This window comes from Salmo salar, chromosome 05, assembly GCF_965601325.2.
Source record: "Salmo salar chromosome 05, fSalSal1, whole genome shotgun sequence".
Classification (NCBI taxonomy): Eukaryota; Metazoa; Chordata; class Actinopteri; order Salmoniformes; family Salmonidae; genus Salmo; species Salmo salar.
Genome location: NC_138295.1, coordinates 24,887,797 through 24,905,947, shown reverse-complemented (window position 1 = coordinate 24,905,947; position 18,151 = coordinate 24,887,797). Strand labels below are relative to the sequence as shown.

The 18,151-nt window shown below is 42.6% G+C and overlaps 1 protein-coding gene across 1 annotated transcript in view; it reads right to left on the bottom strand.

The window, feature by feature from the left end:
- tnmd (tenomodulin) overlaps window positions 1-18,151 on the bottom strand; it is a 74,359-nt gene that overhangs the window by 20,988 nt on the left and 35,220 nt on the right. Inside the window, exon 3 of the mRNA XM_014199076.3 lies at window positions 16,332-16,472. Coding sequence (XP_014054551.1) covers window positions 16,332-16,472 — 141 coding nt within the window. The remainder of the gene's footprint in view (window positions 1-16,331; window positions 16,473-18,151) is intronic.

The following is an 18,151-nucleotide window of genomic DNA, read 5'->3' as shown; positions in this document are numbered from 1 at the left end:
GTGCCTATTCCACCCATGCTCTAACACTTACTTCAGTAGCTATATTGGTATTGTACTTCAAACTTTGTGTAGGCAAGTTGGTTAGGATTCAAACCTTCTCAAACAGCCTAATTCATACTCTTAGAGAAGGTGCTTCCACAATAATATGATTTGTACTGTATACAAGGTAAATGATTGGATTCTTCACACACCACAGTAAGACATTAACCCATTATGCTACCTTTCATGCTTTCTTTGTATTAAATGAAAGTAAGCTTTGCTTTTATACTTACAATACCATCAGGCCTGATTGAGCTGTTTTGTCTTGTAGTAAATAACCTGTATTTCCTTAAACCTTTATTTTAGCAATACATGTCATTGGGGAAAAAATATCATAACAACATCCTTTTTTTGGTCAGTAGGCGCTCAACATAACAACAGGTGGTGGTGTGTTGGACACAGTAGCTCAGATAGATAGAGCCTGTCTGCATTCCTGATTTCTGTAACTGTTAGCTTACTTGTGTAATATTGACATAAGTTCAGAACCTCCTCCTGTGGTCATTTACAATAAACACCTGCTACTCCCTGCGCTTGAAACCAGCTCTCTGTCTCCCATCGCGTTCATCACCAAAAATGACAGATGGATTCAGTGGAGCTGCAGCTATGTCTAGCCCGACAGGAGGAACGAATTGATGAACTCCGCGACCTCCTTCACCAGTCCATTCCTGCTTCACCGATATCAGGTGCCACAGCCTCCTCTCGTTCATCTCGCCCCATATCCATGCCTAATAAATACGACAGCTCCCCAGGGAAATGTCAAGGATTTCTCATGCAATGTAACCTGTACATAGACCATCACCCCGCTGACTTCACCTCTGACAAAGACAGGGTGGACTTCGTTATCTCCCTAATCATAGGCAAAGCTCTGGATTGGGTCACAGCCCTGTTGGCCGCTCAAAGTGCTGATCTGTCCTCTGAATCAGGTGTTTTACCATTCAGTTTCAGGTCGTCACACCGGGGACCTGTTATGTGAGCTGCGACAGGGCCGTCGCTCCACCACTGAGTATGCCCTGGAGTTCTGCACCATGGCTGCCGGCAGTGGATGGAGGGAACCAGCTCTCCTTACAGTCTACCGGAGGGGTCTTAATTGATAGTTACAGACCGAACTGGTTTGCAGAGGATATTTAACGGACCTCAACCAATACATCTGGATGTCCATATCCATTGGCAACCTACTGGTGGACCGCAGACCTATACAGTCGACCATGGCCTGTGAGTCATCCAGGCCCATGCAACTCGGCCGTGCCCCTCTCACGCCTGCCGAGAGACATCGGAGGTTACGTGAAAACATATGCCTCTATTGTGGAGAGAGTAACCACCTACTCAATAGCTGTCTGATTCACCCCCCCCCCCCCCCCCCCACGAAGGGATGACCACAACCCCTCCACTCCCGCCCGGGTAACACCTCTACGTTTCTGAACATTACCAAAAGGCAGTTCGGTATCCCGGCTCTTCTTTCTGCTAATGTGGTCATTCAGTTTGTGGAGGGACTAGTGGACTCGGGGGCCGCAGGTAATTTCATTGACGAACAATTGGCACAACAGTTAAGAGTCAAACTAATCCCTGTTAATCCTCCCTTTAGGATTAATGCACTGGATGGACAACCTCTCAGAACTGGTCTTGTGACTCGCATGACCAAAAGTATCACCCTTCAGATTGGCCTCCTTCACTCTGAGGTCATTCAGTTAATGGTGTTGTCTTTGCCTAAAGAACTCCTCATCCTCGGTCACCCCTGGCTAAGCCTTTACAACCCTGCCATCTCCTGGCGGCAAGGGGAACTGCTGTCACAGACTCTCACCTGTTTTAAGAACTGCTTCAATCTACCCTGTTGAGCCACCTCTATAGAAGGATCGGAGTCTGCCATTCCAACCCACATCCCACCTGTATATGCCCAGTTCCAAAGGCATCCATTCTGCCCCCTCATCGCCCGGAGGACTGCGCGATTGACCTCCTTCCTGGGGCATCGCCCCCTAAGGGTCGGATCTACTCCTTGTCCATTCCAGAGAATGTGGCTATGGACACCTATATAGAAGAGGCCCTCGACATGGGATTCATCTGTCCATCCAAGTCTCCGGCTGCATCCAGTTTCTTTTTTGTGAAAAAAAGGATGGTAGTCTCCATCCCTGCATAGATTACTGACTTCTCAATGACCTTACCATCAATAATTGCTTCCCTCTTCCTCTTATTCCGGCCATACTAGAACAAGTTGGACAGGCTACAATCTACTCCAAACTCGCCCTACGTAGTGCTTACAACCTGGTCAGTATACGAAGTGGGGATGAGTGGGAGACGGCGTTCATCATTGCTAGGCATCACTACGAATACCTAGTTATTACCTACGGTCTCACCAATGCTCCCGCAGTCTTCCAGTCCTTCATGAATGAAGTTTTCCAGGACATGATCAACCAGTTCCTCATCGTGTACATTGACGATATCTTGATCTACTCTCACTCCATTGCAGAACATGTACAGCATGTGTAACAGGTCCTCCAATGACTACAGGATCACCATCTGTATGTCAAGGCTGAGAAGAGCGCATTTCACTTTACCACAGTAACCTTCCTAGGTTTTGTGTTGACACCAGGAGGGGTTAACATGGATGAAGGCAAAGTCACAACTGTGCTTAACTGGCCCAAACCTACCACTGTAAAGAAACTACAACGTTTCCTAGGATTTTCCAACTACTACCGCCGGTTCATCCGAAACTGCAGCAGCACAACCGCTCCTCTCTCAGCTCTCACCAGTCAAAAAACCAGTACCCTCCAATGGACCGACACCGCCCTTACTGCATTTGAGACCTTTAATCTCCTTTTCACCTCTGCACCCATCCTTAGGCAGCCATATCCTACCCTTCCTTTTTTTCTGGAGGTTGATGCAGCCGAGGTCGGCGTAGGAGTGGTTCTTTCTCAGCGGGTAGGGCCACCTCCCAAATTACACCCATGTGGCTTCTTTTCAAAAAAACTGTCACCCGCTGAGAGGAACTATGATGTCGAGAACCGAGAGCTCCTCGCCATTAAGCTGACTATCGAAGAGTGGCGCCACTGGTTAATTAAGAGGGAACTCATCACCCATTCCTTGTCCTTACCGACCACCGCAATTTGGAGTACTTAAGACGTGCTAAGAGGCTCAACCCCAGACATGCTTGCTGGGCACTCTTCTTCACCCGTTTCAACTTCACCGTCCCCTATCTGCCTGGCAAGTAAAATGTGGCTGATTCCTTATCCCATCTATTTGACTCCCCTTCCTTTAACCCAGCTCCTGAGCCCATCCTGCCTCTGTCTTGTGTCGTAGGACCCATACAGTGGGAAATCCAATCAGCATTCCAAGAGGCCCTACGACATGACCCAGCACCTCCTGACACCCCTGCAGGCAAGACCTACGTTCCGGCGTCCGTCAGACCCCAACTAATGCAGTGGTGCCATACCTCGCTGAGTTCTGGCCATCCTGGGATCACCCAGACCACGGAGCTACTGACACGCAAGTTCTGGTGGTCATAACTAACAGCAGACGTCCGAGATTACGTTCTTTCCTGTCCCGTCTGTGCATGGGCAAAGAGCCCTCGCCAACTACCTACCGGTAAGCTCGAGCCTTTACTAAACCACACAGACCACGGTCCCACATCACCATGGATTTCCTCACTGATCTGCTAGACTCTTCGGGCTTCACTACTATTTTAGTGGTAGTGGACCGGTTCTCCAAGATGCCGACTCATCCCCCTTCCGCATCTACCTAATGCCATGGAAATGGCCGAGTGCATGTTCCAATAGGTGTTTTGTCTGTATGGGATCCCGGAAGACATCATTTCGGGTTGGGGACCCCAATATTTACTATGCGATTAAACAATGCAGCTGGCTAGATGACTACAGGAGTGTGAAATATGGATGAGCTGTTCTCAATGAAATGGTGAAATATTCTCTCTCGCCAAGGCGAGGTTTGACCGTGAATATATCATAGTCATTCACCTTGGTGGAAACGACTTGGGACGAACAAATTGGACAGCCCTGGTGTGTCAGATACGAGCTGATTTGGAGGTAGTCATACGAATGTTCCCTGGGACAACGGTGGTCTACTCTGACATTACACAGTGGAGGAGTTGGATGTTCTTGTGGGAGGAGGACATCAACAAGTGCATAGAGATGGCCCAGCGCTCACATGATATATGCCTACATCCTTATAACCACTAGGCTAATAATAAATCACATATTTTTTAATGGTATTTCAAGCAGAATATCACGTTGTTAAAAAAAAATGCCTAAATTGGTAATGCATATATGTGGGCAAATTATAGACTTTTCAAATGTTTTATGCAACATTATCGGCAAGTAACTACTGTGCCAAAGCAATTTAGAGTTGTTTAAAACCTCTTGGGGCTAGGTGGGACGCTAGCGTGCCACCTGTGGTGCACTCCATCAACAGCAGGTGCATTTCAAGAGCGGCAAATTTGAATCCAAATAAATGTCAAAATTCAAATTTTTCAAAAATACAACTATGTTACACCATTTGAAAGATAAACATCTCCTTAATCTAACCACGTTTTACGATTTCAAAAAGGTTTTACGGCGAAAGCATAAATTTAGAGTATGTTAGGACAGTACATTTACAAGAGTTGTGTGTAATGTTTTGTCAAGTCAAAGACAGGGTCACCAAAACCATAAAACCAGCTAAAATGGTACACTAACCTTTTACAATCTCCATCAGATGACACTCCTAGGACATTATGTTAGACAATGCATGCATTTTTAGTTCTATCAAGTTCATATTTATATACAAAAACAGCGTTTTACTATGGCATTGATGTTGAGGAAATCGTTTCCCTCCAATAACCGGCAGTCAAGTCAGCGTCACAAATTAAATAATTAAAATTAGAAAACATTGGTAAAATATTATATTGTCATTTAAAGAATTATAGATTTACATCTTTTGAACGCAATCAACTTGCCAGATTTAAAAATAACCTTACTGGGAAATCACACTTTGCAATAATCTGAGCACTGTGCCCAGAAAAATACGCGTTGCGATACAGACTAGACGTCATGTTGGGGAGATCTAAAATCGAAAATACTATGTAAATAATCCATTACCTTTGATTCTCTTCATCAGATGTCACTTCCAGGTATCACAGGTCCATAACGAATGTAGTTTTGTTCAAAAAAGCTCATCATTTATGTCCAAAAATCTCCGTCTCGTTAGCACATGATGTAAGCCAGCCGGACTTCTCGTCATGAACGAGGGGAAAAAATATATTTCCGTTCGTTCAAACATGTCAAACGTTGTATAGCATAAATCATTAGGGCCTTTTTTAACCAGAACATGAATAATATTCAAGGTGGACGAATGCATAGCCTTTTATAACGTATTGGAACGAGGGTACCCAACATGAAGTAGCGCGCCAGGTGTCTAATGGGACATCACCGTTCCATGGCTCTTGTTCGGTCAGATCTCCCTCCAGAAGACTCAAAACACTTTGTAAAGGCTGGTGACATCTAGTGGAAGCAATAGGAAGTGCCAAAATATTCCTAAACCCCTGTGTTTTTCAATGGGAGAGGTTTAAAGTCAATACAACACATCAGGTATCCACTTCCTGTCAGAAAATGTCTCAGGGTTTTGCCTGCCAAATGAGTTCTGTTATACTCACAGACACCATTCAAACAGTTTTGGAAACTTTAGAGTGTTTTCTATCCATATATAATAAGTATATGCATATTCTAGTTACTGGGTAGGATTAGTAACCAGATTAAATCGGGTACATTTTTTTTATCCAGACGTGCAAATGCTGCCCCCTAGACCCAACAGGTTAACGGGAGTGATGAGGGTGTAGATATAATGATAATGTAAATCATTAAAATTACTATCACATTATTAAAAATATCGGAATTGGTAAAAAAAAGGTTATTCGTGGCAACATATTAGTCAAGAATTAAGTGTAGGCAAAGTGATCGTGCGGGGGTACAACATTTGATGTACAGTCACATTCACCGTAGTTGTCTGAAGCGTGCTATAAATTGCACAGCTAGCGATGCCTCATTGTGATTGGTTATTTCCCATCATTTGCAACAAGTCAATGAGTGTCATCACTATCCTTCTTTTGCAGTACCTCAAACTGTCGTGATTACCAGCTGAGATAAACTATTATGAGTTGATTTTACAACTGGCTCAATGTTTATCTGCACAGTTTTTTAACATCATCCTAAAACCTAGGCTGCATTCCAAACACTTAACAGACACGCCCTCTCCCTTCAGTCCTCAAATGAAGTGGACACTTCTGATTACGTTTCATGATGTCTGACGAGTTTACACTTGCAGGGCAAGGGGCGAGGGAGGAAGGAATTCATTTTAAATGGACCGCCCTTGCCTAGCTACTTCCGAAGAAGGAAAATGTTTTAAAATTTCCAAAAGCTAACCAAACAAAAACCTAATTACTTTTAGGAGACATGTTTGTGCATTAGTAGCACAATTTTAACTTATTTACATATTCCATATTGACGTTACACAACTTCTTCAGGCTCGGGTCCTTTATTCTGAATTTCCACCTGACTGACGTGCCCAAAGTAAACTGCCTGTTACTCAGGCCCAGGAGCCAGGATATGCATATAATTGGTATCATTGGATAGAAAACACTTTTAAGTTTGTATAAATGTTAAAAAATAATGTTTGAGACTATAACACAATTGATATGGTGGCTCGAAAATCTGAAGAAAAACCAACCAGATTTTTGTTGTTGTTGTTGTTGAGATCCCATGCTCTTTCAATGGAAAGCTATGGGTCCTATGTAATTCCAGCTACCAGATTGCAATTCCTATGGCTTCCAGTGGATGTCAACAGTCTTTGTTCAAGGTTTCAGGCTTGTTTCTTCCAAAACGAGGAAGAATTTTGAGTTTTGGCACCGGGAGTCACAGTTGGGAATTAGTCTGTGGGCGCGCGAGGACACCTGAGGATTAAATAGAAATGTAGTTTGACCTGTTTTAACAAAGTTTAGCTGTATCTTTTTGGATTCCTTTGTCTGCATGTTGAACGAGTGGATTACTGAAATCGATGGTGCCAACTAAACAGACTTTTTGGGATATAAAGAAGGATTTTATCTAACAAAACGACCATTCATGTTGTAGCTGGGACCCTTGGGATTGCAAACAGAGGAAGATTTTCAAAAAGTAAGTTATTATTTAATCGCTATTTGTGATTTTATGAAGCCTGTGCTGGTTGAAAAATATGTTGATGTGGGGTGCCGTCCTCAAACAATCGCATGGTATGCTTTCGCTGTAAAGCCTATTGTAAATCGGACAAAGCAGTTAGATTAACAAGAATTTAAGCTTTTAACCAATATAAGATACTTGTATGTTCATAAATGTTAAATATTAAGATTAGTTATTTGAATTGCGCGCCCTCCAATTTCACAGGATGTTGTCGACAGGTGTCCTTAATTAACGTTTTAAGTTTTGGCTGACTTTTCTTAGCGGATGTCCAATCATCACAAATTGAATTATGGGGCATTTCAGGCCCTGAAGGGAACTCAATTGTACAATCGCAAACTTCATTAAAAACGAGGGCTGAGGGGCTTACGTTGCAAACTTCCCTTGCTTGGCTAATAATTTGGGCCGACGACAAATATGGCCGCGGGGATTCCCCCAAGGGCACAAGGCAAGGGTAAGTGGACGAGGGTGTGTCTTTTAGGATTTTGAAACGCAGCCATACTCTGGAGTTTTTTTGTCTTAAAACTGGTTTTAACAGGATTGAGGATTGAGACGCTTTGTGGATACGGGCCCTGGTCACTCCTCCGTTCAAGCAAGATGCATGCAGTAGTACACACCACCTGCCACTTGCCTGCCTCTCCACGAACCCAAAGGCTTTTTTAAGAGCCACCTAAGACATTAACATAAGTGTGTGTGTGTGTCATTTAATCACGTAGTTAACCAAGTTAGCAAGCATTTCCGTTTCTTTTGAGTGCACGCTGTTGCAATTTGATCTCTAACATTTTGTTTTATTTTGACTGCATGCTGCTGCATCCTGATCTCATAGCATTTTGTATTATTCTGTACAGAATCTCAAATACTGCATTTAGTATGATATGTTACGTTTCGTATGGTATGTATTCATTTGTGGGTGTCCATCATCCATGTTACGAATTGCAATTCGTAAGATACTCTTCGATTTTCAATTGGTATAATATGTTACGAATTTCAATTCGTACAATATGTTACGAATTTCCAATATGTATGATATGTTATGAATTCCAATTTGTTGTGGATAACCTTAGCTAGGTGGCTTACGCTAATGTTAGCTAGGTAACGGTAGCTAGCTAGCTACCTAGCTAATCAAAATATCTGTTTGCATTTATTGATTAACCTCAGCTTGAATACCACCATATAGCTAGCTATATACAGTAGCCTTGGTTTGTTCTCATACCTTTCTTATGACTGGCAGCATGGTGCAAGCAGCTGTGCTGTTGACAAGCAACCAACCCGGTGTTATAGAACTCTCGGCTAAAAAATATGTTAGCATTGTCAGAAATGCTACAAAAAGGTAGCACATCGTTTCTTAATGGACGGAAATGTGCTTTTGAGAGTGATAAATTATACATTTTATAAAACCTGTTGCACCTACAAAGTTAGTTAAACCCAAGTCCAATGGTCACTTTGTGGCCGCTATAGTCTCGTTTTAACCCAACGTGTAGAATTTGAGCTAGAAATACTCTTAAAACTTAATTGCTAACAACCCTGTTAAAAGATCTGGTATGTGCTTCTCAGTAACGGATGGACGGCTCATGACAAGAGGCGGGGAGTGTGTTGTGTACCTCCAATAAAGTTGATTTGATTGGTGTCATATTGGCTTAGATATGATGGTAGGGAGATTTGAATTTAACACTGAGCTTCAACCAATGCGACTATCATCACGTCTATAATTAGCTCTGGGTCGTGTTCATTAGGGAATACAGCAGAAAATGGAAAAACCAAAATTAGCGTTTCTTATTGGACATGTCCGAGTAGTTCCTTCCTGTTTCAGTTCATTTTCTTCTGTTTATTCCCGAATGGACACAATCCAGGATTCATGCCGCTGGCCGTAAACAAAAAACAATGTCATTTTTGGATATTGGAGTACCTGAGAAACAGTATGTAGTTCAACAAAAATATTAATTATTTAATGTTAAAATGTTAAGCATATTATTACAGTATAGCATAGCATAGCATCTTGATTGCTATTTTTATTTCACCATTATTTAACCAGGTAGGCTAGTTGAGAACAAGTTCTCATTCGCAACTGTGACCTGGCCAAGATAAAGCATAAAGATAAAGATAAATGACTTGAGGTATGTTGCTCATACAGGTTATAAGGACACAAGGCAAGACCCAAATGCAGACACAGGAAGCAGATGGTTGAGCTCCGATATTTATTAATCCAAGGGGTAGGCAAAAGGTAGGTCGGGGACAGGCGAGAGTTCATAAACCGGGTCAGAGACCAAAACAGAAAGAGACGAAGGGCAGTCTCGAGGTCAGGCCAGGCAGGGGTTCAGTAACCAGATCCGAGTCCAAACAGTACAAGGGGATAGGCAGGCTTGAAGACAGAACAGGCAGAGTGGTCAGGCAGGCGAGTTCTGAGTCAGGACAGGCAAGGGTCAAAACCAGGAGGACTAGAACCAAAAGAGACTGAGGAAAAAATAGGAGCAAGGAAAACCACTGGTTGACTTGGCAAACAAGACGAACTGGCACAGAGAGACAGGAAACACAGGGATATATACACCGGGGATAATAAGCGACACCTGGAGTGGGTGGAAACAATCACAAGGACAGGTGAAACAGATCAGGGTGTGACACAGGGAGTCTGGCAGACTTGTATTTTGGTTCAAATGAAACGGGATCATTAGATTAGTCTTAGTCTAGATTTAATACAGTTGTAGAACACAAGTTTTGTATTGATGTCAAGCTCAAGGTTCTGGGAAACTGGCATTGAGGTAGGCCTACTCTAGTCTATACTCTCGCCCCAAGTAAATTCTACATCAATATTGGAAATGTATTCTTATATTCTTGTGTATTTCAAAATTGCTTGAAGGTTAGTGATTGTGTAATATCATTGATTCAAAGCTTTACTGTAGTTCCAGATTGAATATTACACAAAATATGAACTACTGTTTGCGTCGAATTATTCATGAAATGACTACATCATTTTTTGTTGAGAAGAGCTACATAAAAATACAGGTGGTTGCACTGTGTGACCATAATGATTCTCATATAATAGACTGTTGAATATGCTTGAAAGCCAGTTCCCTAGGTTCTTCCTGCAGCATGTTCCCTGTATTAGCCTGAAACAATAGAAAAGGGATTTCGCCTCTGGCCTTAAGCGGCAATATCTGCCCATTTCAATTCCTCATACACAGCCCTTGGGCTTGACAGAGATTGTTTTAAAGGGGGCTTTTTAATTAGTAAAGACTTGAAACATCCTTTCTTTATAAAAATACATTCCAAACCCATCCCCCTCAACTTACAGTTAGTATAACTTATAATAAGGTTTGTGTTTTCCTCCACTCTCTTCTATTCATTTGCAATCACAATGAGGATTATTCTGCTCGCTCACTTGTTTCACAATGTCGTCTCCCGTGGCCATGCCTGGCCAAACACATCTCCTCGGTGGATTCGCTTCACTGACAGAAGTGGATCATTCAGATTGGATGGGCTGGAGGAGAAACTAGCAACGTGTGTTTGTGTGTGCGTGTGTGTGTGTGTGTGGCCGCGTGTGTGTTTGAGTATGAGTGTGAGTGAACTAAACTTCTTGTTATTAGATATTCCATTCTATTTTAGTCACGCCGACCGGCACGAAGCTTTAATATGGAGCTCAATGTTAAAATCAACTTGATTGGAGGTTAACAACCCACTCCCCGCCTTTCGTCATGAGCCGTCCGGCTGTTACCGAGAACCGCATACAGTGCACTTGGAAAGTATTCAGACTCCTTGACTTTTTCCCCATTTTGTTACTTTACAGCCATATTCTAAAATGGATTAAATAAAAAAAATCCTCAAATCTACACACAATACCCCATAATGACAAAGCGAAAACAGTTTACTTTTTGTGCAAATTTATTACAAATAAAAACAGAAATACCTTATTTACATAAGTATTCAGACCCTTTGCTATGAGACTCGAAATTGAGCTCATGTGCCTGTTTTGAGATGTTTCTACTATTTGATTGAAGTCCACTTGTGGTAAATTCAATTGATTGGAGATGATTTGGAAAGGCACACGCCTGTCTATATAAGGTCCCACAGCTAACAATGAATGTCAGAGCAAAAACCAAGCCATGAGCTCGAAGGAATTGTCCGTAGAGCTCCGAGACAGGATTGTATTGAGGCACAGATCTGGGGAAGGGTACTAAAAAATGTCTGCAGCATTGAAGGTTTGCAAGAACACAGTGGCCTCCATCATTCTTAAATGGAAGAAGTTTGGAACCACCAAGACTCTTCCTAGAGCTGGAGGAATCCATGCACCGCTCATCTGCTGCCAATACCATCCCTACGGTGAAGCATGGTGGTGGCAGCGTCATGATGTGGGGATGTTTTTCAGCAGCAGGGATACTAGTCAGGATAGAGGGAAAGATGAACAGAGCAAAGTACAGAGAGATCCTTGATGAAAACCTGCTCCAGAGCGCTCAGGACCTCAGATTGGGGCGAACGTTCACTTTTCAACAGGACAACTACCCTAAGCCCACGCCAAGACAACGCAGGAGTGGCTTCGGGACAAGTCTCTTTAATGTCATTGAGTGGCCCTGCCAGAGTCCGGACTTGAACCCAATCGAACATCTCTGGAGTGACCTGAAAATAGCTGTGTATTGACGCTCCCCATCCAACCTGACAGAGTTTGAGAGGATCTGCAGAGAAGAATGGGAGAAGCTCCCCAAATACTGGTGTACCAAGCTTGTAGCGTCATACCCAAGTAGACTCAAGGCTGTAATTGCTGCCAAAGGTGCTTCAACAAAGTACTGAGTAAAGGGTCTGAATACTTACATTTCCTCGACTAAGAACAACCAAGACCACAACACAAACCATAGCCAAGAAAACTGTTTTGTTAAGAAACAGGAAGCTAGTTATGAACCGCATATAGTAAATGGTTGAACCCCAAATGCACAGAACCTCAGTTGTGCATGCTAGCATCAGACAACTTACCAGACTTGACTGACAGCATCACTGTTTCCACGTGTAGAATTGTTTCCAGCTCCGGCATACTCTCTTTCCTTTATTTCATTATTGTAATCCAAATTTGTGTTGACTGATCAATACAGTTACTTTTCTGTGTTTTCACAGAAAATCTGAAGTCGCCATCCACAAGTAAAAAGTAGTCAGGGGTTGCGGGTTTTCAACAAATCAACTGTTTTAGACTATTATCTTTTTACCAAGCAAGAGAAACAAACTGTCAATTTAAATGGTCTGTCAAAGTCAATGTTACAGGTTTTATAGTGTAATGGTTAGAGTTACCGCCTGTGGATCAGAAGATTGCGATTCTGCCATTTTCACCATTCTTTCGTTAATAGTTTTGACAGCCCCCTCCCTCCCTCCCGACACACACACACACACACACACACACACACACTTATTTGAATGTATTAGGTGGCTTTTAAAAGGCCTTTGGGTTTGTGGAGTGGCAGGCAATGGGCAGTAACTGTGGTGGTGTGTACTACTGCATGTGTCTTGCTAGAACAGAGGAGAGAGGCCTCCCGAGTGGCGCAGTGGTCTAAGGCACTGCATCACAGTGCTAGCTGTGCCAATAGAGATTCTGGTTAGAGTCCAGGCTCTGCCACAGCCGGCCGCGACCGGGAGACCCATGGGGCGGAACAATTGGCCCAGCGTTGTGAGGGTTTGGCCAGCAGGGAAGTCCTTTTCCCATTGCGCTCTAGCGACTCCTGTGGCAGGCCGTGCGCAATGTACGCTGACACGGTCGCCAGGTGTACGGTGTTTCCTCCAGCACGTTGGTGCGGCTGGCTTCCGGGTTAAGCGGGTATTGTGTCAAGAACCAGTGCGGCTCGGCTGGGTTGTGTTTCTGAGGACACACGGCTCTCGACCTTCGCCTCTCCCGAGTCCATACGGGAGTTGCAGCGATGGGACAAGACTGGATACCATGAAATATGGGAGAAAAAAGGGGTAAAACAATGAAAATTTTAAAAAGAACAGAGGAGAGACCAGCTCTCAGACTCTCAAGGAAGAGGTCATTGCCCTCCTCCATGAGATGCATACCTTCTCTATGTTACTGCCCAGAGACACACTGCTTGATGGCAGGGTGGTGGATTGCGGGCATAGGCCTGTCACGGAGAAATGCAAACACCATCTGGTTGACAGGATGCCGGGCCATCTCTATGCGCTTGTTGATGTCCTCCTCCCATTGGAACATCCAACTCCTCTGCTGCAAGATGTCGTAGTAGACCATCGTTGTTCCGGGGAACATTTGGATGACTACCGCCAAATCAACACGCATCTGACTTACTAGGGCTGTTCCCTTTGTGTGTCCCAAGTCTGTTCCACCGAGGATAATGACTATGATGTCAGGGGGAGCAGCAGCACAGGCTCTCTGCTGGTGCAGAAATTCATCAGCTTGCCCCACTAACATTTCTAGCTATGTGACAGTAGTTAAGGGAGAGGTTGTGATGCTTTCCGACCAGTAGATCCACGAATGCCACACAGTTTTCATGTTGATGAATGAGTGAATGAGAATGAGATGAATGAATGCCTGGAAGCCTGCAAAAAAAGTATGTGAAATGTAGTGTAGATGTGGAATGACTAGAACTGCATTCCTATTGAAAAAGATCATACACAGATTCCTTTCTTCCTCCCGTTCCAGGGCAGAATTAAATGTATAATTTAGACTTTTGCAAGGACAATAAACCATTTTCGGTATGTTTCTCATTTTTCTAGACAACATTCCCATTGAAGCACCAAGTCCAATCTGTTCACCTGTTATATTTCAATGTGCTTGAGCGTAAAGCGTGCTTTGAGAGGATCTGTCAGAATTTCACTATCTCCCTTCTTATCTTTGAGATAATCTCCAACAACGACTCATAAAACTATTAATCATCACCAAACATGAAAATTCTGACTATATTTATCCATATTTTTTAAATTGTATTTTCAGATTTGTTAGATTTGCCTTATATAGTTCAGTTTAAATAATTAGCAAGTCTGAAGCGTAGGCTACTAGCTAGCCAGCTAGCTGGATAGGTCTATATGTGGGCCTGGTACACGTGTCAAACTCATTTCACGGACGGCCGAGTATCTGCAGGTTTTCACTCCTCCCTTGTACTTGATTCATGAATTAAAGTCACTAATTAGTAAAGAACTCTCATCTGGTTGTCTAGGTCTTAAAAAAAAAAAAACACCAGGCCCTCCATGGAATGAGTTTGAAACCCTTTTATTTGTTACAGTCCAGAATCATCTTATTGAAGAACATTCAATGACCTAGCTGAGCCTTTACAAGTAAGTTAAACACAGAGAGTAGATATATGTCGGTAGTAGGCTAGTATGTGTCAGTCTCACCAGTTAGGCCTAGATAGCCAACTAATATGCAAACAGACCAGTGGTGAGTGGCTGATAATGAGCATTGCGAGTGACAAAACCATTAGCCTATACTTTTAAGACAGCATGACAACGTTAGCTGTCGTCCAGTCAGAAATGATGTTTGATCCGTTTTACATGAAATAGACAAAATCAGACACATGCAGAAAACTATGTTGCAAATGTTTCTCCTTGTCAGTTTCACTTTTATGCAGGATTTTTTTATTCAAGCCCAGTGCTACCCTACCTGATTCTATTACTCATCTGTTCTTCAAGACCTCCTCTGTTCATAGAGACTTTGAGTAGTAGAATATTTAGTTCTCAATGACATGAATTGCTAAATAAAAAGGTTAAAGGAAATACAGGCAGGCACCACATTACTAGAAGATAAAACACCTCTCTCAATCAAGCACGACAATCGTGTAAGTATATAAGCAAAGCTTGCTTTCATATAATAAAAAAAAGCTTGAAACGGTAGTGGAATGGAATTAGTGTGGTGTGTGAAGAATCCAATACTTTACCTTGTATGCTGTACAAATCATATTATTGTGGAAGCACCTCCTCTCAGAGTATGAATTAGGCTGTTTGAGAAAGTTTGAATCCTAAGCAACCAGAAAACACATTGTTGGAAGTATAATATACCAACATAGCTATTGTAGTAGGTCAAAGCTGTGTACTGGGAAACCTTGGTAGAGCATGGGTGGAGTAGGCATTGTGGTGCTCATTTCCTTTCTTTTTAGGTTTCAGACCAATGCCTACTTCTCACTTAAAACAGTTTTTTGTTTTTTATACATGATATTCAGGTATGGTTGTGTGTGTGTGTGTGTCTGTGTGTGCGTGTGTGTATATATATATGTACAGGTAACTGCCAAAATAATGGAAACACAAGTAAATAAGGGATACAAAGTATATTGAAAGCATATGCTTCAACACAGGGGTGGTTTCTGAGTCAATTAACATCCCATCATGCTTAGGGTCATGTATAAAAATGCTGGGCAGGCCATTATTTTGGACATTATTTTGGCTACCATGGCTATGCCCCCATAGGATGACAATGTTGCCCTCCACAGGGCACGAGTGGTTACTGAATGGTTTGATGAGCATGAAAACGATGTAAACCATATGCCATGGCAGTCTGTCACTAGATCTCCACCCAAATTAATTTATGGGAGATTCTGCAGCAGGGCCTGAGACAGCGTCTTCCACCACCATCAACAAAACACCAAATGATGGAATTTCTTGTAGAAGATGGTGTTGCATCCCTACAATTGATTTCCAGACACTATGCCAAGGTGCATTCAAGCTGTTCTGGCTCGTGGGGGCCAAACGACCTATTAAGAGACATTATGTTGGTGTTTCCTTTATTTTGGCAGTTACCTACGTGTGTGTGTGTGTGTGTGTGTGTGTGTGTGTGTGTGTGTGTGTGTGTGTGTGTGTGTGTGTGTGTGTGTGTGTGTGTGTGTGGTGGATAAGGGGTTGTATATGAGAGGGAATTGAAACCTCTTGTTATTAGATGACACACATTGGATATCAGCTTTTTCCGTGAGAGAGAGAGAGAAAAACACAGGAGAGAGTGCAGGGTATTGTCAAAGAAGATGATATGATTTCGGAGAACAGAAATGCTTTCACACAATCTAACAGCAATTTGGAAAGGGCTCGAACACAAACACAATCATTCTGCACAAAAACTATAATAAAGAAAAGAAAATGACAGTATATGAAATATGCAGAAGCTATACTGTACCAAATGTGAATTTTGACAACACTTACATGTTTGAAGTCATGGACCACGAGCACCTCATCACTGCCGTTCCCCATCCTGAAGATCTCAGTGCGATGGGCGGGGTCAATCTCCATGATACTGTCTGTCTCCATACCGTCCAGCATGGCCTTGTAATGTTGGTCGTACACCTGGAGACACAGGACCGACCAATCAGAAACATCTTCAGCCTGACTGACAGGTCATTTAACCAATAGTACATGAGGGTGGGGCAACTCAACTCAGTAGCTCAAATCTATAGCCTTTCAATAGTCTTTCAATAAGCTTACTATACTGCCAATTGCACAAACCTAGGTGTGGCAGGTATCCTAGTGGTTAGAGAGGTGTGACAGCAATCGGAGGGTTGCTAGGTCGAATCCTGGGTCTTGCGGGGAAATTAGCTGGTGACCGGAGGGTTGCTAGTATCAAATCCTAGATGTCATTGACTCTAGGCACCTAAGCACCCCAACAATTTATCCATGGGCACCCAGTGTGGCAGCTCCCCGCTCCAACCAGTATGTGTGTCTTTCAGAGGGGTTTGGATAAATCAGAAGTCCAATTTTGTTTGTACCTTGTGTACAATTGACAAATTAAGTGATCTTCAATAGGCTTAATATACAGTCTATAGGTGTAATACACTGCAAATAATTATAATCTAAAGAGAAATACTGTAATCTAAAGATGTGAGGCCCATGCACTCACTTGATGCAATCACATTGATCTAGCTATGTCATATTCTTCAAAGCATCACGTCCAAATTTGACCAATGCAACCAATACACCACTGCAGTGAACGGCATGCTGCATGCTGACGTTTGTAAAGTGCGAAAGTATTCATAAACAAGATCAGAGATAATACTAAGTCATTGTTCATACATTGCTATTGACAAACTGCAAGCAAATTTGTACATCCATAGAGGCTGCGTAAGTACCCTTCGAGTTGCTATGTCGAATAAATGCCACTTCGAAAATGTGGCTCGGATAGTTGTTTGTTTTTCTTGGCCGTACCTTAAAGCACTTGATTATGTATTGTTCTTGGGCCCGCAACGGGTGGCTGTTAAAATTCCCTGTCTACAAAAATGATTCATGCCTACGAGATGAAAACTACGCTATTAATATGTATGTGGAGTGTGGTGTTATGATGAGAAATATATTGCTGAGTTCATCTTCATCTGTTGGGGTGATGAATCAAAGCGCCCCATACTGTACCAATGAGAGAGTTGATTAATGGATACAGGTAGGCGGCCAATGAAATCCATCAAGATTAATATTCCCAATCAACATGTCGGGGCCACTGATTGTTAAGGGATCTAACACAGAAATAACCCAAGCCCTGTGACAAATGTAGTTTCTTTCTAGTGTTTATGACTATAATGTCCATGCATGATTCTCCTAGGTTGGTTTAGTGACTCTAGTAACACTAGTTAAAGCTCTATAGCATGGCAATACCATTCAGAAAGAGGTTAGATAAGCATTCGATTACACTCTTCATACATCTGCTCAACATGTTGTTCACCTACTCACTACCACACACTCCTTATGACATTTAAATGACCTGCACCACATATTACCATCAAGCTCATCAATAGGGTAGCAATAATGAATGAATGGGATATAATTCTTAATAGAAAATAATGGCAAGTATGGCTCTGGAATATAAATAGCCATTAACATGGGTCTCAATGGCCTTGGCTCAGAAAGGAACCTGAACTTTAAAATCTTAAGACGTAGCCAAATGAAGATGGACCTGATATTCAAGTGTCAGTCGAGCAGTTATGTGAAATTTAGAGCCATTAAACAGTCTGGGAGCCTTTGCGGTGGATTAAAGTTCA